The 27,932-nt window shown below is 40.5% G+C and overlaps 1 protein-coding gene across 1 annotated transcript in view; it reads left to right on the top strand.

Annotated features, from left to right (window-relative positions):
* The window catches only part of zranb3 (zinc finger, RAN-binding domain containing 3), a 141,877-nt gene that overhangs the window by 8,283 nt on the left and 105,662 nt on the right, over positions 1-27,932 (top strand). Inside the window, exons 3-5 of the mRNA XM_061715461.1 lie at positions 17,505-17,523; positions 17,788-17,966; positions 23,322-23,553. Coding sequence (XP_061571445.1) covers positions 17,505-17,523; positions 17,788-17,966; positions 23,322-23,553 — 430 coding nt within the window. The remainder of the gene's footprint in view (positions 1-17,504; positions 17,524-17,787; positions 17,967-23,321; positions 23,554-27,932) is intronic.

Genomic DNA, 27,932 nt, shown 5'->3' with positions numbered 1-27,932 from the left:
ACCAAGAAACCCTCATCTATCGGCAGAAGATGGGAACTTTTGTTAGATGTTAAGCTGGCAGATCAGGTTCCTTGACTGATACGGAGGCGACGTTGTTTCACGTTGGGGTTATAAACACTTATTCCTGCAATCACTGTTTTCAAGCCCTTTCAAATCCAGCATGAAGCTAGTTTTGTAGTCAAATATGTAATTCATGCTTAAGGATGTGAAGTGTCTGTATCGAAAGCCTCTTTCCCCACCAAAGAATGAATTAAGAAATAAAGGAAATATATATGTGAGGGACATACAGATATCAACAACAACCAATATGGGCTGATTCCATTCAGAAGGGATCCGACAGAAATCAGCTGATTCCAGTCACCAGCCGACCAAATGGTGCATTTCTATTTCTCCGTGACGAGTCAGATCAACAACTAGCGTCGCCTCAGCTCAGGTCTTTGCACTTTGGGTTTCAAGTAGGGTTAGGATTCAGAATTTATTAAGATTTGATTCGATCCGATTTGGGTTAGTGTTATTAAAACTGTTTTTTGAGCTTTTGCATGAATTATATGACTGTAGTTATGCAACATATTAATACTAGTATTATATTGAGATTCAACAGCAAGTATTGGCAGCTAATGATGCTGTAAGGACCAATCACCTCCCAGAATGCTGATAGAACTGCTTTCAGAAACATCGTGTGGCAGAATTATCAAACAGATCCAGGGCAGCAAACGGAAGCCGTATGAAATCGGTTTTAGTTTTTCCCACATTCTGTGTTTATTTTTTTCCATTTTTGGTCTATTTCGATTTTTAATTTTTGAGAATTTGGTTTTTAAGTGAGGGCCTCAAGTGCCCCGAAGTGAAAACCTCAGGTGCCCCTAGTTTCCTCAGGACCCGCTGCCTCAAGTCAGTGGGTCCTTTTTTGCCTATCTGGCTAGATTTAAGAATTCTAGCCAAGAAAATGTTTCTTACCCTATTGGCAAAGATATTTCTTCTTAAAATCAGACAATCTTGATGAGATTTAAGGGCTATGTTTATTCCCAGGGAGTCTGTTTTTGCGGTGTAGCCAGGAATGGTGATATTTCTACATTACCAACGGATCATATTTCAGCTGTAAACTTCCTGGATTTTTAGGATAGGGTATAACGTTTCTAGAAAACACAGGATATCACGACCTAAAATAGAATTACAGTAGAAATGACAGGCTGACAGCCAAAAGTAAATGGCAGCCTGTCGTTATAAAATAACTGCTGAAATGCGCCGCACAAGATAGACCGATGTCAGATACCTACCGACGTAGGAGGACCCGTGGGTGGATTTTTCCGCAGTCATTGTGCCTTTCCACATCTAGAGCACCACGAGTACCGAACCTAAACATCAAATGCTGCGATTCAAATACTTGTGCAGCCTGCTGTAGCAGCCTGTGTGGGAGGGGGAGTGAATTTTATGGAGGAAAAGGGAGAATGATGTGTGAGAGCGATGCACCGAACGACAATAAAAGCTGTAAGATGAGGTTGATTGAAGAAAGTTGAACGGAAGTTTGTCATTTAAGGGATGTGATCTATGTACACTAATCTATTTTGTTAATCTGTAGAAAGAAACTTTGAGGGAACTAGATACTAAACAAACTATGATTGATAAAGTCCTTCTATGAAGCCTGCAGCGAAGTGATGCAACGTGTCTAACCTCCTCCTTTATTCAATAAAGTTTGCTTGGCTGCACAAAAGGCTTTCTTTCAAGTTAAGATATCAGCTTCAGTTTCATCTGAAGGAATATTTCCTTACTTTGGGAAGGGTCATCTAGTCCTTCTTACATCTCCCACCTCTACTAGCAGCCAAAGTCACTGTCGTCCTGGTCGTCTCTTGAGACGATTGCGTATCACTTGGCGCTGCTGTGTCCCATTATTAACAACGGTGAAATCAGGTCACAGGACATAATGGCAGCGGTGGTTAATACCAGTGTTGTGCATGAACGAGTTCAAATGAACACGTTCATTTCTGTGAGAACGTTGAACTGAACGCAACATATTTGCAAATAAAGAACTTGAACGTGAACTTGTTCAGATCTGCAGATCACGAACTGGAATTTGAACTGTTCAGATTATGTGACTTGACTTGACTCCTTCTCATTTCACAAGCGGGCGGCGCACATTTAAAATACTCGACGAGACGACTTCACACTACATTACCCACAATGCAGTGCACACTAGCATAGCAACGGGCACCAGCTCCATGGCAACAGCGGTCCAAGCCCGGTGCAGTCTTTACATGAGCAGTGAAGAGAGAGACGATGCAGACGCAGCGTCAGCGAGCCGTCAGATGATGATCCCTATCATTATCTGCAGGAATTTTACACATCGTCTCCCAAAGAGTCCGACAGTAAAAATCGAACCTTTCTGTTCAAATTATGTCCACCTGCGCCGAGAAAACAAGTCCGAGTGTCTGCCTCGTCAACTTCAAATTTGAAACGTCATGGGGAGTTAAAGCATCCGTCCAGTGTGAGAAAATATCTGCAAGTCCTTGACAATCAAACAAAGTCATCAGGAAAGAGCAAGAAGACCCAACAGCCCCAAACGACCCCACTCCCACTGCTGCACCTTCAGGGGGGTGATTTACCCAGGCCCGCCGCAAGGGGTGTGCGAACGGTGCGACTGCACGGGGCCTCGCGCTCCAAGGGGCCTCGCACTATGGGCCTCGCACTATGGGCCTTTTTTTTTTTTTTTTTTTTTTTTCCAATTTTTATTTTTTATTTTTTTTTATTTTTTTCCCTTATAAATATGAACAGTCACGTTCCATTACAGACCTAAATGTGTACTAGTCTGTGCATATCAATAAATATATGTGCAATGATGCGCCTGTCTGTTGTTCAATACAACTGATCAGACCAAGCGCAGACACAAGCTGCTCTGATCCAGACAGGTGGAGTTGGAACAAACTGTCACACAATGTCGAGAGAACGAGACAGATTCAGGAAATTTCCATCAGGGAATGAAAAAAGAAAAAAAACTAAAGAAAATGATAGAGTTTAATGGGGAAGGTATCCAGTATTTTGCTAATTGGAGAGTTAAAATTGCGCATATAGACACCCAATCCGACCCGAAAAACCCAAAAAATCTCGCGAGGGCCCCCCCCGGCCATTTCGCACAGGGCCTCGCAAATCTGCCAGGCGGCTCTGGATTTACCCGCAGCAGGTAGACACACTGATAATGGACTACATTGTTGGAGATTTACAGCCTCTGAGTAAAGTTGAAAATCACTAGGACATGATTGTATACAGTGAACAGTTTTAGGATAGGGGGGCGATTCATTCGTTCTTCTTAACTAAAAATATTGAAATGAACTGAATTTGAACTAGTTCAAAGTGAAAATGGTGAACAATGAATGTGAATTATTCATTTTTAAACTATGTGAACTGAACTTTGAACTAGTTCTTGAGAAGTAGGAACTTGCACAACACTGGTTAATGCGTAGGGTGTACAGAGCTAAGTAACACACAGGTTTTTGGACTAAATGGGATCGACAAACATCGATGTTGAAGGCGGTGCGGGATGTGTACACACCCCTGCTTCCAATCTGGACTCTGCTAAGATTTTGGTTTACTTTTCTTGTCACGTCTTCAAGGGAAGGAGCACTGGAGGGACCCTCTCTGTGTTTGTTGATGTTTGCTTTCTAATATCAGCAGACATGACCTCATCCAGAGAGCACTTACCCTACCTTTATCAATTATTAACAAATCAAAAAATGCCATTTTAGATAGAAAAACCAACCATCTTGCCTTGTAGCTTCGGGTTTTCAGGGCAAATACTTTACTGCATATGTTCTCATCTTGAAAAACCTTTTTGTGGCCTTTTACACTTTTTTTTTTATACAATTTAATGAGATTAAATGGAAATTGGATATTCGTTCTTACATTACTGTCCATACCCATTATTATTTATCTCGTACATCATCGGCAGCACGTGTACTTCCCCTAACGGGTGTCTTATCAAGTCTGAATCTCCCATAGTGAGAGTTCTCTGTGATGGAGGGGAGGAGAACGGGCCGGTTCTTGATCATAGTCCCTAACTGGTGTGAGCGAACAAACCTTGTTCTCAACACTTCAGTGACTAAGAAAATGGCTATTGATTTTTAGGAGGAAAACAAATATATTTGTCCATTTTTATTTGTACAGATACTAGATCACAGATTCTTGGATAACCGAGGCCAAAGAGAACGTAACTTTCAGAGACACTTTTCTCTTCCAATGTGGATCCTAAAACTGCATGCTTTTTTGTCCTTTTCATTGAAAGTTTTGTGACATTTGACATAGGGCTGGGCGATTAAACGATCTCGATTTGTGATCGCGATCAAATTAAGTTCGATCACGGTGATCAGCTGTGGGTCTACTTTCTCGATCACGTGCAAAACATGCTGCAGCAAAGTGCACGACAACCAATCACAACCCGCTTTCCTGGCACCGCGCTGTCTGCATTAATTGATCATGCATGACATGCCGCGGCAAGTTGCATGACCATAGGCAGTAAACTAGTCACATCTGCCTCCCCTGCACTGGTGGGAGCAAGCGTGACCAGAGAGAATAAAACTACAAGACAACAACCGCAGGCTAGCGTTAGCTTAGCTTCGAGCCGACCGCGACTCACGGTTTGCGGTTATTTATTTATTTATTTCGCCGGACAACTTCTTCCGAGCGTACAGGAGGAGGGTGTGATGGATTCACAAAATGCCCCTTCGTGATGGATGTATTATGTATTCGAACCGCACTCATTAAAGTTGTGATTCGCTCTGCTTGTACCACAAATTACTCATCACCGCCGACTTCAGAAACTCTGCGGCCCCGACATGGGTGTGTGTGTGCGTGCGTGCGTGTGTGCGTGTGTGTGTGTGTGCGCGCTCAGCGGAGTGAATGTGTCGGAGCGCGGAGGCAACAAGCAGAGCTCAGCAGATGACGCCGTAGGCTCTGCGTTGGTGTAACGCGTGACCATAAATCAGCCTTAAGTCCCTTTAGGTTAATACTGTGAGAAATAACCTCTCATAATAGCGGTACTACAGTTAATAAATGTAATAAAACTGCCGTTTCTGCTGGTTACCGAGTCCCGTAAGTGGCGAGTGAGTTTTAACTCTTTAATTACCAACCAGCGTCAGAGTCACGCACAGTAAACAATCTGTGATGTTAGAGAGCCACCTGTTGGTCAATTTAAGCAACCGCATCGCCAGCTGCTTGACAGTGGCTCAACTCATATTAGTTTACTGTTTTTGTTGTTAATAATGTCATTGCAATTTTATCTATGCAATTGTGAAAAAAATGGCAAAATAAATGAAAAACTGTGAACAACCGCATTCCGTAGGCTATTCGGTACTCAGTATTCAGCCAAGTCTTTAAATTTTATTCCGCTTCAGTTTCGGCCTCAAATTTTCATTTCGGTGCATCCCTAGTTTTTTCGGTGGGTACCACTGGTAGCATTCTGGATTCTTGTTAAAACATGCTATTTGCTTTATTTGTTAATAAAAAAAAAACTAATCTCTGGTTTCTTTCTATTTTATTCCAGAAGGGAGGGGGGGATCTTCTGATTTAAAAAAATCGTGATTAAAAATCGAGATCATTCAATATGGGAAAAAAAAATCGTGATCACTTTTTTTGCCATATCGCCCAGCCCTAATTTGACATCATTTGTTGGTTCTGAAATGCTTCTGAGGCTCAGAAAAACGTCGTTAGAGACTCTGTAAACTGCAGGGGTCGACATCACTAAGTTTAGATTTTATTTATAAGGATCGTGTTACGACTAGATGCCAGTGTTTGTGCTTGGGTAGGGTTAGCAGATGGCAGACGGAGAACCCACAAAACAAGGATGAATTCTTTTGATGCTTTCAGCTGTTCTGGACACGATTAGTACATTTATCAAAATGTGCCTTTCTCAAAGTTTTAGTTGTTCTGGCTGCAAATTGTTGAGTTGGATGTGAGGAACACTTGCCAACCTGCAGAATATTCAGTGCATTTAATGAGGAAAAAAGAAATTACAAATGCTTTTGGAAGGCGTGACATTGAATCTTGATGGCTTTGTAATATATTCTTTACATTGTGCTGAGTCGGATGGTTTAGCTGCATCTCTTATCCCGGTTGTCCGACACGCCCCGTTCAAATCCTCCAGCTTCAAGTTCAGGCAAGTTCGTTGGCTTAAGCAGTCAGATTCTGATATCACGTGATGTGACCTAAGAGTGAGTTATGTCCAGCTTCCCTGGAAAACCGAAGAATTCACAAACGAGACTCACTGTGTCCCGATTTGAAGTCCTCAGTGCTCCGTATTCATGTCCAACTGTATGAGTGAGGTCCTTTACACACCAACCAACAACCTGTACTTGGCAGCATTTGTTAGTTCAGCTCTCTGCACGTCTTTGGTGGTATTAATTTAGTATTTTTATGCAGAAGAATAAGTGAAATTGAGCAGACCTGTAGTGAAAAGTAAAATGTTTGAAGTTTAGATCTTAATACTTCAATATTTGTGCAGTTAACTTGTTTGAAATTCACTGTGCTTGTAGTGAGTGTAATTGTGAAGAGGTATGTGAGGTATTAGGTGAAATTATGGAAGAATTAATTTTTACAGTCTCTGCAATACAGAACCTGAAGTGAAAAAGACGAGTGACTTTTGTAGAAAAGTAAAATGTTTGAAGTTTACACCTTTTAATATTTCAATATTTGTACAGTTAAATATGGGCTCAAATTAAAGCCATAAATATTTTGTATCTGTAAATAAACTTTGTACTTGTAGAAATATTTTGTGGGTGTGCAAAAAATATTTGTACTTGCAAAAAATATTTGTACTTGTAGAAATATTTTTGTGCATGTGCAAAAAATATTTGTACTTGCACAAAATATTTGTACTTGTAGAAATATTTTTGTGCATGTGCAAAAAATATTTGTACTTCCAAAACATATTTGTACTTGTAGAAATATTTTGTGCGTGTGCAAAAAATATTTGTACTTGCACAAAATATTTCTACAAGTACAAGGTATATTTACAGATACAAAATATTTATGGCTTTAATTTGAGCCCATAGTTAAATTGTTGAAAGTTGAAAAATTTCGTTAGATGTGAGGTTTTTCCTCTCCCACGGCAACAAGCTCCTCCCCCTCCCGTGTTGAGTGACAGGCAGAGAGCTGTAGTGGGCGTGTCCTTTACTGAATTGGATGCATCTCTGACTTCAGCAGAGCGGGAGCTAATTACAGGTAACAGGTCATCTTCAAGCTGCACTTTATCCAGTATCTCACACTTGTTTTATTGTCTGACAATAGAAAGTAAGTGGAAAAAAAGACTTTAGGAGGTCTGTTGTATTAAAATACTGTGTCTGTGCACAGATAAGTGGGGGAGGAAACTAGAAAGATTAATGACTTTTCATGTCGACTTAACCTCATTAATTTCCAATAAACGTAGCCGTCAACAGAGTGAGATGCTCACAGAGACCACAGGTAAGAGGAGCACCCTTAATTAAAATGTTGGCTTAAAATGTGCTGGAAAAATCCTGGAAAATAATTTCAGGGAAAGAGTAGGAACCCTGTTGAATCTTTATAGGGACTCGAGCTTTGGCACCGCTGGGAATAAATTCCCCGATTCAGCCGTGTCCCAGTTGTTGGTTGTTCTTAAAGCTAGTTCTACAATACTGTCTAGCATCTTCCTGTTTTGAAGCAGATGAGGTTGTGAGTTTTAGGATTGAGCTACTACTGCACTGGGGCGTTATTTTGTGCTACATGTACGCAAGGCCATGGTTTCTGGAGATGGTGTGAATGTTGCTACAGGCAACCTTATTAAGTACTGAAGTAGCCATCACCAGGACTTTGAGTCAAAGGTGAAGACAGGAGAAGCGTGGCAGAAAACCGTGGAGTTTGCTCTTCGTAAATGATAGAAATTCCCAAATTAAAGCCATAAATCCACAATAACGGACAAAAGTGTTGAATTTGTTATCTAGTGTGACCAGTACTCGAGTTGTAAAAAAAAATCAGGGGGGATGGTGGATTTTATCATATGGGGACAGATAATTTGTGCTGATTACAAATAATATAATATATTACAAATAATAGCACTGACCAAAACACCTGCAGAAATACTGCAGGAATGACATAGCAGCAGTTAAATGCAGCCTTCTGTAAGCTTTAAATATCCACTGGGCTTACATCAAATACATCAAAACACAACAATAAAAACAGTTTTCTGAACTTATCAATATGACTCTGTCCTTCACAGGATAAGTAAAATGGATCACTGCAAAAACTCAAAATCTTAACAAGAATATTTGTCTTATTTCTAGTTAAAATGTCTCATTTTAGTAAAAAAAAATCTCATTACCGGTACACTTAAAACAAGACTCATCACTGGAAAAAAACAACAATTTTCACCTGTTTTGAGTAGATTTTCACTTGAAATAAGTAGAAAAATCTGCCAGTGGAACAAGATTGTTTTGCTAGTAATGAGAAGATAAATCCTGTCCCACTGGTAGATTTTCCTACTTATTTCAAGTGAAAATGTACTTGAAACAGGTAAAAATTGTCAAATAAGTTATTTTTCTGGTGTTATTTTTCTGGTGACGACTCTAAATGTTGAAATAGCAGTAAAACTACATTCATTGATGAAATGACATAAGGGATGGAAAGGGGGGATGGCAGTTTTACAGGGGGGGGTGATTTGGACTGTTTTTATTTCAGGGGGGATGCCATCCCCCCTCATTCCCCCTAAACTCCAGTACTGAGTGTGACCAACGCCGGTGCATCTTGGCTGTAATCCTAAAATAGATGAAGCAGTTTCTCCTATATCATAAAGGTGACTCCGTTTTCCTTTTAAGGTGAACTAAGAAACTTGTGAACAGTTTTTAAGTATAAAAACGTTTAGAATAATAAGATTGTTGTTGTGTATTTTGTAGCTAGCAGGAAGTGCTTTCTATTAAACCGAATGAAAGATGACAGCCAACGTTGGTTACCAGCTTTCACAGGCATCTCTGCTTTGTTTGGGCGGGTCCACCCTGGTTTATGGAGAAGCCACGTTGGGAGGCGACAATTCATAAGTGCCGGCTGGCTCTGTTTGGTGTCTTAGAGGGGACGATGGTTTTCTTGAGGACACTTGGTGTGCATCACAACACAAAAATATGTTTAATTCATCACCTTTTATGAGACAAAGAACAGCCTCATTTCTCATTTCTGACATAGTCCTGCAGTGTGTTTGGCTCAGTCCGGGACGTCATTTTCCCATCAGCCAATGGTCCTGAGGCAGCAAAGTGAATCAAAATGATGATGCTCCCTCTACCGTACTTCATAGTTGAGATGATATTTCGATTTTTTTCCCCAGTCCACAGAAGTAAGTTAGCCATGCAGCGATGTCTGCCTGTTCAGTGACTATAGCAGACTCGCACAAAGATGTTTACCAGTTCCAGTGACGCCTTCAGGCCTTAAGCTGTCACTCGAGGGTTCTTCTTCACTACATTAAGGATTCTGCGATGTGACTTTGGAGTATTGGCGGCCAGTTGCTCTCCCAAGAAACCCAACAGTTGCCCAACCGTTATACTGGCGGCTGAAACGCCCAAACATCCGGTCTTAGCAGGTCAGCTGATCTCGCTGGTCTTCAGACCTCTCATTTTCTCGAGGCATGTTTCTCTCCAGTTAGGGAAAAGGTCTAAGGTTTCACTTACTTTTTCCCTCCAGCGCTGTTTACGTTTCATAGGTTCAATAGGGATGAGAGAGGTTATAATTGTGCCATCAGGGTAAGCACTGATTTAACAGATGGCTTCTCTATCATGGAGGTTTCACCGTCTTTTCGTCGTAATAATAAGTTCAGGGCTCATAGAGGTTTATGTCAGACCTCTGTTGGGTGCGTTTCGTTGTGTATTTGGGTAGGCCTGTGTTGAAAAAATCGATTTCCCAATTCTTTTATTTATTTATGTATTTTTTTTCCCTCATCATTAGATTACAACTTTTGGTTATTTTTTTGTTTATCCCCAAAAAAGGAATGTTTTGTTGGACACGAGAATAACTGGTGCCATGTTTTTGCCTTTAAATATGTTTAAAGGTATGAAAACATTCAAGTTTTCTGTTATAATTGCATAAATTGTCTATATTTCATTACTTTATATACTGTCTTGGGGTTATATTTGCAAAAAATGCTAAAAACCAAATTCTCAAAAATGAAAAACCGAAATAGACCGAACATGGAACAAATAAAAACGGAATGTGGGAAAAAATAAAACCGATTTTCATATGTCTCTGTTTGTTGCCCTGGATCTGTTTGATAATTCTGCCCCACGATGTTTCTGAAAGCAGTTCTATCAGCATTCTGGGAGCTGATTGGTCTTTACAGCATCATTAGCTGCCAATACTTGCTGTTGAATCTCAATATAATACTAGTATTAATAATATGTTGCATAACTACAGTCATAAAATTCATGCAACAGTTTAAAAAAACGTTTTAATAACACTAACCCAAATCAATATCGGAATCTTAAGAATCGGGTCGAATCAAATCTTGATAATCGATTCTGAATCTTAAGAATTGGAATCAAATCGAATCGATTCTTGACATTTGAATCGATCCCCAGCCCTATATTTGGGTCATTATCCTGTTGGAGGGCCTGTGATCGAGGCTGAGCTTCCTGACACAGGACAGTACGCTTCACTCCAGGATCCTTGACTGTCTTCAGACGTCATTATGCCCTGCAAAGATTCAAGGCCCTTCACAGCAGATGCATTAACTACACCAAGCCCCCCCCTCCTGTACTTCTCAGCGGGGATGGCGTTCTTTCTTCTGTTAATCTGCGAATGTACAGCCATTTGGTCTCATCTGTCCAAAAAACATTTCCCCAGAAAGTCTGCGGCTCCTCAACATGCGTCTTCAGTAAATTGGAGCTTGGTTGTTTTAATGTTTATTTTAATCGTGGCGTCCCAAGTCTTCTCCCATGGAGATTTTTGTTCTTCAAAAGGTGACAGATGGTGTGAACAGACATCCACACACCTTGGCCTTGGTTGTATTTCCTGTTGGCAGCCACGTCTTGGGAGGTCAGATACCGTCCCATGGACTTCACACTCCTTGAAGATATTTGTTAGTATTAATTTGATCGCCAACAAACGAGTCCACCTTTCCCTCTAAACTTCTAACTCTCATTGTTTCTTCTCATCTCTTTCCAAAGTCTCAGTATTCTTTTTATCCTTTCCATATCCGACCGGCAGCCACGAGCTCCCGTCCCCACCGCCACACACCTCCGTATTTAACAGCCCGCCGCCGTATTAATGTGATAACCATGCCTGCTCCCTTTTCCAGAGTGAATAAGCTCGAAAATCTCATTTTAAAAATGTAGTCAATGTAAATGTCAAGCAGAGGTGAAACATTATTAAAAAATACCCCCCGAAAAGGCAATAAATTACTTGAGCAAATACTGCTTCATAGTTGTGAGGAGAAGCGGAGGGAAGTTTCCTCGTCTGAAGAACCAAAGAAGAAATGAAGTGCTGAGCAAGTGCAAAAGTTTTTTTGAAAATTCATTTTAAGCCCTATTGTGGGGGTGGATGGGGGGGATCTAATGGTCCCATTTGGTTTTTAAGAAGAAGCTTTCTTTTTCTACAGCTCTGGATATTTCACTTTTTTTTTTTTTTTTTAACAAGTTGAAGACATAAACTGTACTCTGAGCCCATCAGGAGGTCCAAGCTAGAGCACCCTTCAGGTCAGCCTCTTAGGCCACGTTTACACATAGTATGTACAAAAATTGGATATTTCCCCCTCTACATTTTGAATACCATCATTTACATCAGGTCGTTTTCAAAATCTCTTCATTTACACCAGGGGTGTCAAATGCGCGGCCTGCGGGCCGCATGCGGCCCGAGAGAGATTTTCATGCGGCCCGCAAGAAGTATCCAACGCAAAAAAACGAAATGTTAATTTGCTAAAAAGGAAGGCATAAATAATTGCCATGAATCGCAGCATATCCGATAATATATTTCTTCTACAAATCCATCGTTATTCCACAAAGAGAGCAGTTTGACATTTTTTTATTTTTCCAGAATGCATTTGCCGATGTTATTTCTTTGTAGACGGTCGTTTATTTTTATTAACTGACTACTATTATATATTTTCGCAGGAAAAATATCATTGCTAAAAAAAGATTATAGAAGACATTTATTCAGAGAATTTCAGTTTTGAATACGAGGATAGTGACAAAGTAAAACACTTAATTGTACAGGAAAAATCTCGAAATCACAAAGAAACATTCTCGGATGTAATAAAGATTTAGCTTTTAATTACATTTCCTATAAAAAAGCGAAATATAAAAAAAAAAATACTTGTTTCTGTTTATCTTTTGTAAAATTATATTAAAAGTATCTTACATCCATCTATCCATCTTCTTTCGCTTATCCGTTCCCGAGTCGCGGGGGCAGTATCTTACATAATTTGAAAAAAGAAAATGAGAAATTTCAAGAAAAGATCCTGAAGAAATATATTTTACATAATTAGAGTGTAAACAAAGTGCATATTTCCTTTAAAATTAACTAAACTGATATTGGATTAGATAACAATAGTAAAAAAAAAAAAGAATTGGAGAAAACATTTTCCGCACCGTTTTTGTTATTTTGAGTGTGCGGCCCGTGAGAAAGAAATTTGTTAAATCCGGCCCGCCAAGCAAAATGAGTTTGACACCCCTGATTTACACAAACCCGCATAAATACGCTGTAACGGTGCTATGAGCAGCCAAACCTATAGGCGGCGGTGTAACGAGAAGCATCAAGTCATGCTAGCCAATCGGAATCCTGGAAAACCGTCAACAAATGACACGAGTAACTTCCAAGATGGAACGAGAGTCTTTCGTTCGGAGTGACAGAGAAGTGGAGTTACTTTTAAGTGCGACTTTACAATATAAAACAAGTAAAATACAAGAAAATATTGACGGTGGCCAAACAAATTGTAAACACATGATGCTGGTGACGTTTCTGTCGCATAATGTGACGTTCTGAAGCCTAAATCTCCGTTTCCCTCTGTTTACAAGCAAATGTGAAGACTGAGTTTTTACAAATCTCCACTTTGGCCAGAGTTTTCAGAAATTATCGTTTTTGGTGACTTGGAGCTTCGTTTTCGTGTAAACGAACGGCCAAAACGCATTAAAACCACACAGTTTTTGCTACGTGTAAACGCAGAGCCTACGCCGTTGCCGTGACGCCGTCGTGAAGCCTTCGGACTTCTCCGTCACTCCATTTCACCGCGGTGCAGTACCCCCCCAGAGCGCTAGTTGATACTTTGTTTAGCTTCCTGTTTTTCCGGTCACAGTGAATCAAAGAGGTAAGGACAACTATTGTGCAAAAAACCAAAACAACCCAAAAAGAAAAAAAAATCACGCACACACACACGAAGAAAAGAGCGCTGAAAGTTCACTACTGCTTTACGAACCGGAACTGGAAATGCGTTGCTACCAAGCAAACCAATCACAGCCCTCTCGATCTGCGTTGGGTCTGCGTCGCCGCGACACGTAGTAAAATTTTTTGGGAGGTGCAGGTCAGGCTACGGCGTAGGCTACGGAGAGACTCCCGCGTAGCCGCGTACCCTACGGCGTAGGTTTAACGCAGAACCATAATTCAGCCTTTATTCCGACATCCCACACCGGGCGGGCGGAACCCCAGGTCCAGTCCTCAGAAGAGAGGCTTTAACCCAGCGGGGAGCTCGGGGGGGGGGGGGGGGGGGGGGGTTAGACCCGGGTCTTGGCAACACACCGGCGTGCGGAGGTCAAAGCCATCAGCTCGGGAGGCACTGGAGCCCATTTCCTGACACTTTGGGGCTTGTGGGTTTGGGAGATAACATTAGGAAGATGCGGCGGCGGCGAGGGAGCGTGCCGTCGTCAGGCAACAGCACTGCAGCATGCTCGCAGTCTCAAACCGTCAAGACGACACTCAGGTTATTTAAAGGAGGATGATTAATGTGTTGAGAAATGGCAAGCACCTGCCCCTGCACTCCCCTCCGGGGCCGTGCGTGGGCGTGTGTGTGGGCTGGTGCATGTGCACGTATAGGTGCCTATGGAGGTTCTGCATGTGTTTGCACTTATGTGTGCACTTCATTTCCTTGATGTGTAATTTGTACTTTTTTTGCATGCCTTTTTTTTTTTTTTGTGCATATCCTCACACATGGATGTGGCCGTGCGTGTGCATGTTTGTGCATCGCGCTGACTGGGCCGGTGTGCTGGCAATTAAAAAAAACCACCGGTGGCAAGGTGCACATTAATCATGTTCCTCCGCTGAAAGAGAGAAATGGGGCGGGGATGGGGGGAGGAGGGGAGGAGGGAGAATAATGAGAGGCCGTGTCTGAGGTATTCAGAGCCGCTCGGCTGCACCGCTCGCTTTGACACGCTGTTGGAAGTTTTTCTGAATAAGCAAGGTCATGACAATAGGCCCGGGCCTGCTGGACGGAGCGGGGGGGGGGCGTTCCCGTGCACACACTCCAGCGGGGAAACTTCAGATTAGGGCCGCGTCGCACTTTCATTGTTCCTACCAGAGGAAAAGGGGACGAGTGAAGCGTCCACGCCGGGGCGAGGGACAGTCTCAGGCCCCGTTTACACGTAACAAAAACGGTGGTGTTTTCATGCTTTTCCACGAAAACGAAGCTCAGAGTCACCAAAAACGATAATTTCTGAAAACTCCGGCCAAAGTGGATATTTGCAAAAACTCTGTCTTCACGTTTGCTTGTAAACTGAGGGAAACAGACATTTAGGCTTCAGAACGTCACATTATGCGACAGAAACGTCACCAGCGTCATGTGTGCGACCTGTGTTTACAATTTGTTTGGCCACCGTCAATATTTTCTTGTATTTTACTTCCAAACGAAAGACTCTCGTTCCATCTTGGAAGTAACTGGAAGTTACTCGTGTCATTTGTTGATGTTTTTTTCCAGGATTCCGATTGGCTAGCATGACTTTATGCTTCTCGTTACACTGCCGCCTGTAGGTTTGGCTGCTCATAGCACCTTAACAGCGTATTTATGCAGGTTTGTGTAAATGATGGTATTTTTCAAAACGTAGAGGGGGAAATATCTGTTTTCGTAAATGTGTAAACGTGGCCTCAGGCTAATCCTGCTCCAGTAGGAGAGAGCAGCATCAAGATTCCTCCAGCTGCTGATATTTCTGCTCATTTAGCTTCAATCAGATGATCTCAGAGGAAGTCATTACTTCTTCCTTTCTGATTCTAGAGGATTTAATTCCTTCAAAAACCACCCGCTCATATATGAAACTGATATGTTCGCCCCTGTGGGTCTTCAGTTTACCGCCCTTTCAGGTGGTTCAGGTGACTTTCCGTCGAGGATAAAAGAAGTCTCATTGACTTTTAATTTCACAACTTTTACACACTATAATCAACCGTTCTGTAACGTCAGGGTTAATTTTGGAGAAAAATAGTCAAATCTTGAATGTTTCATGTTAACCATGAGATTGCAGCATTTCCTTTAAAGACCCATGCATGAAAACCTGTACTTCTAAATATCAAAATACTAAACAATGCATCAAAATCAATCTTGATACGAATCTTTTGGATGTAAACTAATTTTATGATGGGTTTTCTTCTATAAAAATGGTGACATCTTGTAATTAAATTTGAATCTAAAGGGTTAAAATAATTAAAATGATCCAATAATTTGTAGTTTTGTTAAGGACCGAAGTGGAATGAAAGATTTGAGCAAAAAAAGTGGAAAAAAAATAATGAATTTGTAATGTTTTGATGGCAATTTATGGGAAATTACCTTTTTTTTTTTTTTGTTCTCTATTGACTTGAAAGTGTTGACTATGTTCCCAGTGTAAAGTTGACTTCTGAAGAACGAGGGTTAAGAGCAGTTTTAAGTGTTACATCTTCCAGTTTCTGCAGTTAACAGCGTACATTCATGGATGAAAGCAGAGGCTGCAGATCTTGAGCTGGACCAGCCACATTTTTAGGCTCTAGCGTCACAACATCGTGCATGTGCAGCAGGGGATAACACTGACTACAGTTTCTTAGCCAAAGGAAATGTTCCAGATAAAGAGAGTGCAGTTTTAAAGTGTTGGGTTAACTTTATTGTAACTGCATTGAAAATATCTCCACAACAATCTAACAACATTCTAATAACTTCATGACATCTTTGCTGATGGGGAAGAATTATTTTGGGAAAGAAAAGTTTGAGGAAACGATTTAGGACTCAACGTTTGATGCATATACTGACTAAAAAATAAAAACTGGCTTTTTTATTTTGTTTGTTTTACTTTGTCACCAACAAGGTTTTTGTGTTTTTTAATGTCATTGATAGGAAACAAGGATGATCTATTCATCATCATTTGTTGAAAATGTCAAACGAATGAAACTGGATCCCTTGAAATGAAAGAAGCTAACATTTGAAGTTAATTAGATGAAAGTAATCTGTAGAACTTCTCAGAACGAAACATTACACACTATGTAGTGTTGAAGTAGAGGGGCGGGTCATCTTTGGGCGCCGTCCTCACACTTCACTTTCCTTTGTTCAGTGTCATCTTCACAAAGGTCCTGATGTGTCCCAGCCATGGACGCTGGCCTTTAGTGCACGTTGCTGGAGTCATGTGACCCGTGTCTTTATTAGAAATATACATGAACACATAAAAACATAACAGGATTAAAGAGAACTACTGAAATGAGGTCAACTATGTTCTGGTTGTTGTCTCTGATCCGTTCTCAGCCCTACAACTGCTGCTTCTCCAGTATTAAACAAACTCTCGTTTTATTAAACCTATCAATTTGTTATCGCATCTAAAACCCATCAATACTCAACATGGCTATGCAACCAGATCTGCTACTGTTGTTCACTTTCCTCTTCCTCTACCAAGAACCAATGCACTAAAGAGGCTACAATGTATAGAGCTGTAACATATTGGAATAAACTTCCACCACATTTAACCATAATAAACAATAAAGCTAGATTCAAGCAGTACTTAGCAAGGAAGTCAGTTTTAGTTGGTTGGTTTATTCTGAAATTCATGGTTTATTCTGAAATTCTGAGTGTTTAAAATTGAATATTTTTTGTAGTTTGGTTCTGGCTGGTTTCAACAATTTAAGGGTTGAATTCCATCACATCTCAGATCATTTTTGTTTAGATTTAGTTATGTTTTAATTGTAAGGATTGTATTTTATTGTTTTATGTGTGCAATGTTGGACACCAGTGCAGTGCAGTGAGGACTAATGGGGATCTGTAATAAATAAATAAATGAATAAATGATCACAACGAGGGAAGCCGACCACGTTTGGGTTCATGACGGCGTAAAAGCATCTTCTCTTTTCTTTTCCCACCCGTGAAAAGCCTCTGCTGTTACTGGACTCTAGCAGATGGAGCTTCTGCATCAGCAGTTTTGCTTGTTTCCACCAGTGTTGTGTTTTGAGCGTTACACCCAGAGCAGCCCCTTGACATGTTTTGAACCCCAAAATAAGAGGAAACATTGAACTAGACAGACTTTTGTCTTCATCTGTAGATGTGAAAACGTCTGGCTCCTCTCGTTCGTCTGACGACTGTCTCTCTTTCCTTTGTCTTCCAGGTGCATGATCGCTGATGAGGTAAGCGCACGCGACACTCACTCTGGAAATCTATTTCCCAAAAACACGAACTTGAGACGTCGCCGCACGCCTTCCAAATTAATTTGTCAGCCCGGCGCGGCGCTCCCACGTGCCTAATTGGTTCTGACACCAGAATCATTCGCAGACCTTATTACTCCCGGGCTCGGCGACAGCTCGCCCGTCATGTGCAATTTGCCGGCGAGTCGCCGCGCTATTGACTTGTTTTTCTCCCCCGCCGCCATGTGTTGCTCTCCGTGGCCCCAGATGGGCCTGGGGAAGACGGTGCAGGCCATCGCGGCGGCGTACGCGTACAGGCAGGAGTGGCCCCTCCTGGTGGTGGTGCCGTCATCGCTCAAGTACCCCTGGATCGAGGAGCTGGAGAGGTGGATCCCCGAGCTGCAGCCCGGAGACATCAATCTGGTGGAGAACAAGAGCCAGACCATGTAGGTCATCCCAACATAACCCTCCCTGCTCACGCCGCCTGCGCTTGGCCAAATATCTGTTTTCATAATGAAAAGCTAATATTGATGCTGATGGAGCATCACGGTGAGGCAGCGGGTTATTAAAGCTGTCGTTTGAGGAAAAATGCTGAATTTTTCTCCCAGGTTTGGTGTTTTGTTATTTGTCGGAGATTTAATTACCCCTGAGGTGCTGTTTTTAGTTGTTTGTGTCATTCAAGAGTTAAATTAATGGTGCTTTTGGTGCAGAAGTCCACGTGATTGTAAGTGAAAGGTCGCTGCCATAATTTGAGCTAATGGGGAAATTGCCCTCGTAACCAGGTGTGTGGCGGTGTCTGATAGCTTCTGCGTCTGTTCGGGCCGGCGGAGATAATTTTTCCTAAAGAGATGCAATAAAAACAGGAACGCGGGGGGTCGTGGCGCGAGGCTGAGCCGACGTGATAGACGGTGGGAGTGGGAGCCGATGAATTACTCCTGAAGTGTCCCCGTGTGTCGGGTGTAGGCCTGTGTTGAAAAAAATCGATTTTCCGATTCTAAATCGATTTCTCATATTAACTCCTAAAAATCGATTCGTATGTCTAAAGATCGATTTAAAAAATATTTTTTTTTTCATCATTACATTGCAACTTTTGGTATTTTTTTTGTTTATGCCCAAAAAAAGGAATGTTTTGTTGGACAAGAATAACTGGTGCCATGTTTTTGCCTTTTTAAATATGTTTAAAGGTATGAAAACATTAAGGTTTTCAGTTGTAATTGCATAAACCGTCTATATATCATTACTTTATATACCGGCTTGGGGTTACATTTGCATAAAATGCTAAAAAATCAAATTCTCAAAAATTAAAAACAGAAAATTAAAACGGAAAGTGGTTTCAAAGCGATTTCATACTCCTCTGTTTGCTGCCCTGGATCTGTTTGGTAATTTTGACCCACACGATGTTTCTGAAAGCAGTTCTATCAGCATTCTGGGAGGTGATTGGTCCTTACAGAATCATTAGCTGCCAATACTTGCTGTTGAATCTCAATATAATACTAGTATTAATATGTTGCATAACTACAGTCATATAATTCATGCAACAGCTCAAAAAACTGTTTTAATAACACTAACCCAAATCAATATCTGACTTGAATTGGATCGAATCAAATCTTGATTCTGAATCTTAAGAATGATGGGGAAGAATTATTTGGGGAAACTAAATTTTGGGTAAAATGATTTAGGACTCAACATTTGATGCATATACTGACTGGGCTGGGTGATATGACCTCCATCACTATTCATTTTATTTTGTTTGTTTTATTTTGTCACCAACAAGGTTTTTGGTATAAATAATGGAAGAGTTTTTGTGATTTTTAACGTCATTGATAGGAAACAAGGATGATCTATTCATCATCATTCGTTGAAAATGTCAAACGAATGAAACTGGATCCCTTGAAATGAAAGAAGCTAACATTTGAAGTTAATTAGATGAAAGTAATTTGTAGAACTTCTCACAACTAAACATTATACACTATGTAGTGTTGAAGTAGAGGGGCGGGTCAAAAACAGAAATAGACCGAAAATGGAAAAAATTAAAACAGAAAGTGGGAGAAAATAAAAGCGATTTCATACGTCTCTGTTTGCTGCTCTGGATCTGTTTGATAATTCTGACCCACGATGTTTCTGAAAGCAGTTCTATCAGCATTCTGGGAGCTGATTGGTCCTTACAGCATCATTAGCTGCCAATACTTGCTGTTGAATCTCAATATAATGCTAGTTTTCATATGGTGCATAACTACTAGTATTCATATGTTGCATAACTACAGTCACATAATTCAGGCAACAGCTCAAAAAACTGTTTTAATAACACTAACCCAAATCAATATCGGAATCGAATTGAACAGGATCGAATCAAATCTTGATTCTGAATCTTAAGAATCGAATCGATTCTTTTCTTTATTTGAATGGATCCCCCGCTCTAGTTGGGAGGCCAGCAGCCACATGTGTGGCATCACGCCGGCGTCTGCCACGTTGGACGTAAACTGAAAGAGAAAAGACGATGCGTCGCCGCCCTGCATCCCAACTTTTCCTCACTTCTCCTGCGTTTCCGTCCTCGCATGAGACGAACTTCTATATCTGTGACTTAAAGCGGAGGGAGGGGCTCTCCGGCTCACATCACAGACGAGGTGCAAAGAGGTTGCGAATGCCTTCTGGGGAAAACGTGTCCTTGAACTGGATGTGTTAATGACTGAACACGGTGGAAGGAGAAGAAAGTCACGCCGCTCTTCCTCTCAGCAGTTCTGTGCGTCTGCTTTTGTAGAACATGAATAGCATCTTATTTTTGCATTTCGGCTCAGAAACGTCTGTTTTCATGTGAAGGCGAAAGCATTGAAGCCTCACAGATGCTGGCAGTGTTTTCGCCAGTGTGTGTTTGTCTGTGACCTGTTTCTGGAGCCCAAGGGTTCCGTTTTTTGCAACTTAATGTTGAGCTAAGGCTTTTTCTTCCCCCAGTTTGATTTGCTTTAACTTGTGAACTTAGATGCTCAGCCAGTCAACACTCGACACCCGAACAAACTGTGGTCAGGGTTAACTTTTTTACCTTTTCAGTAGGGGTGTAACAATATATCGTGCCACGAAATTTCGCGATACAAAAACGTCACAATACGTGTCGTGGAGGTGACAAAGTGTATCGCGATATTGGGTTATTAATATGAATCTATTGTGTTGACTAGAAACGTGCATCCGACCGCGGCCGCGACCGCATCTCGACCCGCGGACCAAAATCTTACTCCGCTCAGAATAAACTAGTCCCATTTTTTGGTCCCGTTTTGAGCTCTGAACTTTTACTGATGTAAGGCTGGTGTAGAGTTAAGCCTTACCTTATTAAATTAAACCTTTTTGGGGTGGTGAGTAGGATAAACACGCGGGCAACTTCTGCTGAGCTCCAGTGTACTTCAATGTCCGCTCAACAGTGTAGGATTTTAGAACATCAACACACCACCTAGTGCCGTATCACTCCGCCCCCAATCTAAAACAGACTAATCACTACAGATAAACTGACTAGTGTCATTATAGTCCCTGATTTACAGAATATATAGAATATATTTATAAAATAATGAACCCTGAATTACCAAAATAAATTTCTTAACAAAAATAAATCTCCTCTTACACTTATAAGGTGAGCATGAATCAGTCTTTTTTATGATGTAAAATTGTATGTATTTATTTACTTTTATTTATTTATTTAATTTTAGTTGTTAAATTAGAAAGAAAAAAGTCAAATCATACATGAGAGAAACTATTCAGTTTGTGGCAAAATATTTGTACTTGTATGAAAGTGAAGATGCATAATGCAAACCTGACATTTACTTTTAGTTCAGTTTGTGGAAAATGGTTGGCCTGGCTTTCTCTTTAAAACTTAAACAGTTATAAAGCATTACAAACTGTAACAATAGGGCAAACGTACAGTATTGTTTTGTATTTTGTGTCTTTCAAATAAAATACAATTTTTCCAGTCATATGTTCCTCATTCAAGGTTGTTAAAAAAATACTGCTATAATATCGTATCGTATCGTTATCGTGACCTCAATATCGTGTATCGTACCGTATCGTGAGATTAGTGTATCGTTACACCCCTACTTTTCAGTCACATTCTAGGTTTTTCTTAAAGGACAAGTCTTATGAAAACAAAAAGGTCTGTGTCTCTGACGTGACTACTAAATCAAGCTCCTACATGATAGCACTGTGCCCTAAGTCTGTAAATAAGTCTCAATAAGTGGTACTGTGACATCACAGACCAAGTTTACCCATTTTTATTTCCACCCAGCTTCACATCATGTCGCCTTCGCTGCACAAATCTCAAAGAGGCGCCTTCTCTAGAAAAGAGAGGTGGAGCAAAGTCAAGTGTCTGACTCCGCCCCCTAGAAACCAGCTGCTATGAACACAGCTTTTAAGAAATGATAGATTATGGAGACCTTTGCTCAGGACATTGAATTAGCTTGTTTGAAATGAAACTGCGTTTCAGCAGCTGATGGAGATCAAGGTTTCAGGATCTTGTATCGATCTAAACTGATAATTTCCTCCACTTCTCCAAATAACTGCTTCCTTCCATCAGTTGAACCTCTCCACAGTAAGATGATTTCATTCACCGCTTTTGTTCCTATATCTCTTTGTTTGGCCTCTTAGTTGTTGGTCATTAAAATCTACTACCTACATGGCCACCATATCCCACAATGCAACAGGTGTTTCCAAGCTATATGATTAGGAGAAAAAAAGAAATCTTACTGAAATGATCCTCAATAAAATATACACGCTTAAAACATCTTAGTTATTAGTGAGATAAGTAAGTATTTGTATTTCTGAAGTATTTCCTGAAGTACTTCCATATATATATACACACATTATATATATATATATATATATATATATATATATATATATATATATATATATATATATTAGGGATGGGCGGTATGGACTAAAAAACGTATCACGATAATTTCGGGCATTTATCCCGATAACGATAAAAATGACGATTAAAAAAAATTAAAAATAAATCTATCTCACTCTCAGATCCGCCATGTTTGTTACACAAAAACGTCATCAATGGGAATTTATCCTTTTTCCTTCCTTCCTTCCTTCCTTCCTTCCTTCCTTCCTTCCTTCCTTCCTTCCTTCCTTCCTTCCTTCCTTCCTTCCTTCCTTCCTTCCTTCCTTCCTTCCTTCCTTCCTTCCTTCCTTCCTTCGTTGTGCGTGGATTTAACGCAGAACCGTAAATCAGCTTTACACAAAAACGTCAACGGGAATTTATCGTTTACCGCGAGATGACAAATTCTTATCGTGGGGAATTTTTTTTGACGTTTATCGTGAACGGTAAAATATCGCCCATCCCAAATAAATAAATAAATAAATAAATAAATATATATATATGTATATGTATGTGTGTGTGTGTGTGTGTGTGTGTGTGTGTATATAAATACATTTGTTACTGTAAAATAAAGAGATTTGACCAAACCAGCTTTTGTTGCCAGTATCTTTGTAGTATAAACATGCTGCAATGGCTGCAAATATGTGCCATGTTTTGATTTCAGAGTATTAATTATAATCCGAGAAGCAGGTTTAAGAAACCACCGATGGAAGTCCTTTCTGCCGCTAGCATATGATTTAATGAATGCATTGTTTTAGTTTAAATCAAACTTTTCTTTGTTCATTGCTGCCCACATTTTCAGCTATATCATTTCTCTCCTTCAGGGATTGAAGAAATATTATTCAGTATGTTTCAGAGAGTGGAAATTTGCAATAGCTACTAAATATATGCGTTTTCAGCTGATCCTGATCACAGTGATCCGTTCTCGTCCCTCCAGGGGCATCGGCAGCAGCAAGGTGACGGTGCTGGGCTACGGCCTGCTCACCAGCGACGCGCGGGCCCTGGTGGAGGCGCTGACCCGGCAGCGCTTCGCCGTGGTGGTGGTGGACGAGTCGCACTACCTCAAGTCCAGGAACGCAGCGCGCACCAAGATCCTGGTTCCTCTCATCCAGAGCGCGGCGCGGGCCATCCTGCTCACCGGCACGCCCGCCCTGGGACGGCCTGAAGAGGTAATAAAATCTGATTAAAAGGAAGTTTAATGAATCCTCGTGGAAAAAGAATCCCCATTTGAAGATGGCAGTGGGCGGTTTTGTTTTGTTTACTGAAGCCTACTCTTAAATTAAATACTTACTTGCTGTACTCTACTGCCCTTATTTTTTAACAACTTGTGCTTTTTATTATTTTACCTCTTATCATTTTATTTCATTTTAGTTGTTATTTAAGCGTACTCTTAAATTAAATATGATTTTTGAAAGCCGCGCAAAGTTATGGATAAAGCCCTGATTGCAGGCATTGTGACGTAGAATTGTCACATTGGTTTGATTCACTGCACGAATCGGCACAGATTACTTTTGTAATACTGTAATTGACCCGGTCTTTGTACGTTTTGACCGTATAGAAACGTAATTCTTGTCATTTGAAGAATGAGATGTGTATCTGCTAGGGATGGGCGGTATGGACTATAAAATGTATCACGATAATTTCTGGCATTTATCCCGATAACGATAAAAATTTCTTTCTTTCTTTCTTTCTTTCTTTCTTTCTTTCTTTCTTTCTTTCTTTCTTTCTTTCTTTCTTTCTTTCTTTCTTTCTTTCTTTCTTTCTTTCTTTCTTTCTTTCTTTCTTTCTTTCTTTCTTTCTTTCTTTCTTTCTTTCTTTCTTTCTTCCTGGCTCATTTCCTTCCTTCCTTCCATCTTTTTTCCCTTCCTTCCTTCCTTCCTTCCTTCCTTCCTTCCTTCCTTCCTTCCTTCCTTCCTTCCTTCCTTCCTTCCTTCCTTCCTTCCTTCCTTCCTTCCTTCCTTCCTTCCATCTTTTTTTCCTTCCTTCCATCTTTTTTTCCTTCCTCCCTTCCATCTTTTTTTCCTTCCTTCCTTCCTTCCTTCCTTCCTTCCTTCCTTCCTTCCTTCCTTCCTTCCTTCCTTCCTTCCTTCCTTCCTTCCTTCCTTCCTTCCTTCCTTCCTTCCTTCCTTCCTTCCTTCCTTCCATCTTTTCTTCCTTCCTTCCTTCCTTCCTTCCTTCCTTCCTTCCTTCCTTCCTTCCTTCCTTCCTTCCTTCCTTCCTTCCTTCCATCTTTTTTTCCTTCCTCCCTTCCTTCCTTCCTTCCTTCCTTCCTTCCTTCCTTCCTTCCTTCCTTCCTTCCTTCCCGTACGTTGTGTGTGGATTTAACGCAGAACCATAAATCAGTTTTACACAAAAACTTCATCAAGGGGAATTTATCGTTTTTACCGCGAGATGACAAATTCTTATCGTGAGGAATTTTTTTGACGGTTTATCGTGAACGGTAAAATATCACCCATTCCTAGTATCTGCTGTATTCTACTGCCCTTACTTTTTAACTTGTGCTTTTTATTATTTTACCTCCTTTCTTATCATTTTATTTCATTTTATTGGTTATTTACTGTTTAATTGTGTCTTGCCGCTTTTAATGTTGATGTAAAGCACTTTGAATGACCTTGTGTTGAATTGTGCTATACAAATAAACTTAGGATTTCTTTCTTAGGATTTCTTGCCTTCTAACCAGACTGACTCAGACCTTGCAGGATGAGAAACTCCTTCAAATCCTGCTTCAGATTTTTAATAAATCAAAGGTTGGAGTCGGAGAGCGACGGGGACACGCTGCATTCAGTAGATTATAATGCAAGTGTTTAGAAAGGGATCCCGAAGCCACACCAGAGAGCAGAGATTATCGTCCGAGTCGGGGCTCGGCTCTCACAAAGGTGTTCCACTCTGCGGCGCAGGTAGATCTCCATGGTAACCTGCTCCGGAGAGGGGGGCATTCAGATCCGACGCTCAAAAAGCCAATTAACTCTCTCTGGCGTCACTTTTCCTGGTGGATCCCGTGGTCTTATTTCAATAACCTTTGTTGCAAAAACTTCATTTGCAAAGCCCGATATGAAGAGACACGGCGCTGCAATAAATGAGACAAGTAATATAAAGAACCACGGGAGGAGGACGGGCGGGGAGAGGGGGGGGGGGACTATTGAATTTAGAAACAATAAGAGGAGCTATTCACAGGACAACGGTGTTTGGAGACGGCCGAGCCGCTTCCCCCTCCCCGTAATGATTTATTACAGCATTGTTATATATGTTTGGTTGCAGGTGTCGTTCCATCCCTGCAGCTCAGGAACAGAGGAAGACTTTATGAATAGAAAATCTTCTATTGATCCGATGTAAAAGCACAATACGCTAAAAATAACAATCACTGCACGCACACTTAACCCCACACAAAGGTGCTGATGTGGAGCCGCACATTTGAAGTAAAACTTGTTTTATGCGTGGTTAAATTATGTGTACGATGGCTTTGTGGATAATTACGGTCATTGAACAAATCATTGAATTCCTCCTTTTTTGCAGCGTACCGTTGTAAACATCCCTAGTGCAGCAACTTATTTATTTATTTATTACGGATCCCCATTAGCCCTCACTGCAGTGAAGAATATTCTTCCTGGGGTCCAACATTGCACACATAAAACAAAAAAATACAATCCTAACAATTAAACATAACTAAATCTAAACACAATGATCTGACATGTGATGGAATTCAACCCTTAAATTGTTGAAACCAGCCAGAACCAAACAACAAAACATATTCCATTTTACACACTCAGCATTTTGAGATAAATATTTATCAGATTATCAAATTATTATCAAATCAGATCCTTGATGAGGGGAAAAGCCCCCAAAATGACACATTTTCAGACTGGACCTTGGTCTATACATCACACGTTCCCCACTAAGGCCCCGTTATATTTCACATTTCTATTTACTTTAGTTTTAGAGAAGCACCAGCTGATTGGGCAATGATCAGAGGCCCTGGCTTTTTTATCAGTAGTAAGTAAAGGGTTAGATGATGATGCACATGGGAAGCATGTTGTAGATTTGTTTAGTTTTCCACTGTGAAGCAAGTGACATTTAAAACTGCAGTCAATGTTGCAGCTTCTGCTTGTTGTTTTTGACACCATTTTTTTTGTGCATATTTTTATACGTGTTGAAAATAATATCTTGCATTAACTCTTTTTGTTAAAAACTCATTCTTGTATCCTGGTTGGTGCACAAACATTTGGTTCATCAGATTTTCCCAACCAAATCCAGACATTTGTGCAAGTTAGTTAAATCCCCAACTTCCCTACAAGTTTATAAAGCTTCAAAATGTCAATTTTAAACCAAGGAAGAGACATCGAAGTGGCTATTTTTATTCTCTATTTTTATTCTTTATTATATATTATATATAATGCTGCAAAAACAAAGGTGTTTGCCAAGTAAATGCCAAAAATCCCGAAAAAGAAAGGTCTCTGTGTTTTAAAACACTAAACTAATGCCACATCTGCTCTTCGGTGAGGTTGTTTCCAGCTGCAGATTCATGAATGTTTGTTCGCCTCAGAAGCAGAACACTTTACGTGGGATTGACTCAACTAGGGTTTGTTTGTTCGTGTTAATGAAGAAAAACAGAGAGAGTTGAGGTGTATCCGGGTGCGTATGCGCACCCTGAGTGGGATTTGTTGTCAGTGTGAAGAATGATTGATATTTTAGGCTTTATCTGTTATAATAAGCTTAACAAGCCGTCAAAATATCAATACCAGGACGGAGAGCTTGTGCAGTTGGGGAAGTTGGGTCGGTAGATTGAGCTGATAATTAACCGCCTGACCGGTTAACCTCGATTAAGATCAAGAACGTTGGTGGTCTCTGTCGAGCCGTTCATGCCGTCTGGAGGAAAAGCGATGACATCATGAAGAGAGTGTGTGTTTGTCTAGACGTGGCTCTCTGCGCCGCGAGGATGTGGATGTGAGAGCTGATGATTTCATGTGGCGCAGAATAAAGAATAAAGCCCGGCCCCCGCCTCGGTGCCGTCGTCACCCCCCCTCCACCCCTCCACTAGTGTTGTTTCAGTTTTAGTCTAGTCTTTGGGTCAAGCTATCATTTTAGTTTTATTAATTGTAGTCACGTTCATTCTCCTTTTAGTCGTGTCAAGTTTCAGTCAACTACAAGTCTGAGCATTTTAGTCTTGTTTTAGTCATTCTCCATTTTAGTCTAGTTTTAGTCAAAGATTGTATTTAGCCAAACCAATTTTACAATTCATACAAGGTTATCTTATTATTATATTATTGTTACCTTATAGACTCAAGAATTACGGAAGAGTATTAGGGCCATGCAGGAGAAAAAATATTTGAGGGGAAGACTTTTTTTTATTATGCACTTCGAGGAAAAAAGTCAATGTCAAGAAAAAAGTTGAAATGTTGAGATTAATGTTGAAATACAATTTCAAGAATAAAGTTGAAATACATTTAGACTTTTTTCTCGATATTGTACTTCAGCATTATTCTCGACATTTCAACTTTTTTCTCGAAGTGCATAATGAAAAAAAAATCTTCCTCTTCTAAAATATTATTTA

Source organism: Cololabis saira, chromosome 24, assembly GCF_033807715.1.
Source record: "Cololabis saira isolate AMF1-May2022 chromosome 24, fColSai1.1, whole genome shotgun sequence".
Lineage (NCBI taxonomy): Eukaryota > Metazoa > Chordata > Actinopteri > Beloniformes > Belonidae > Cololabis > Cololabis saira.
This window is presented reverse-complemented; position numbering and strand designations above follow the sequence as displayed.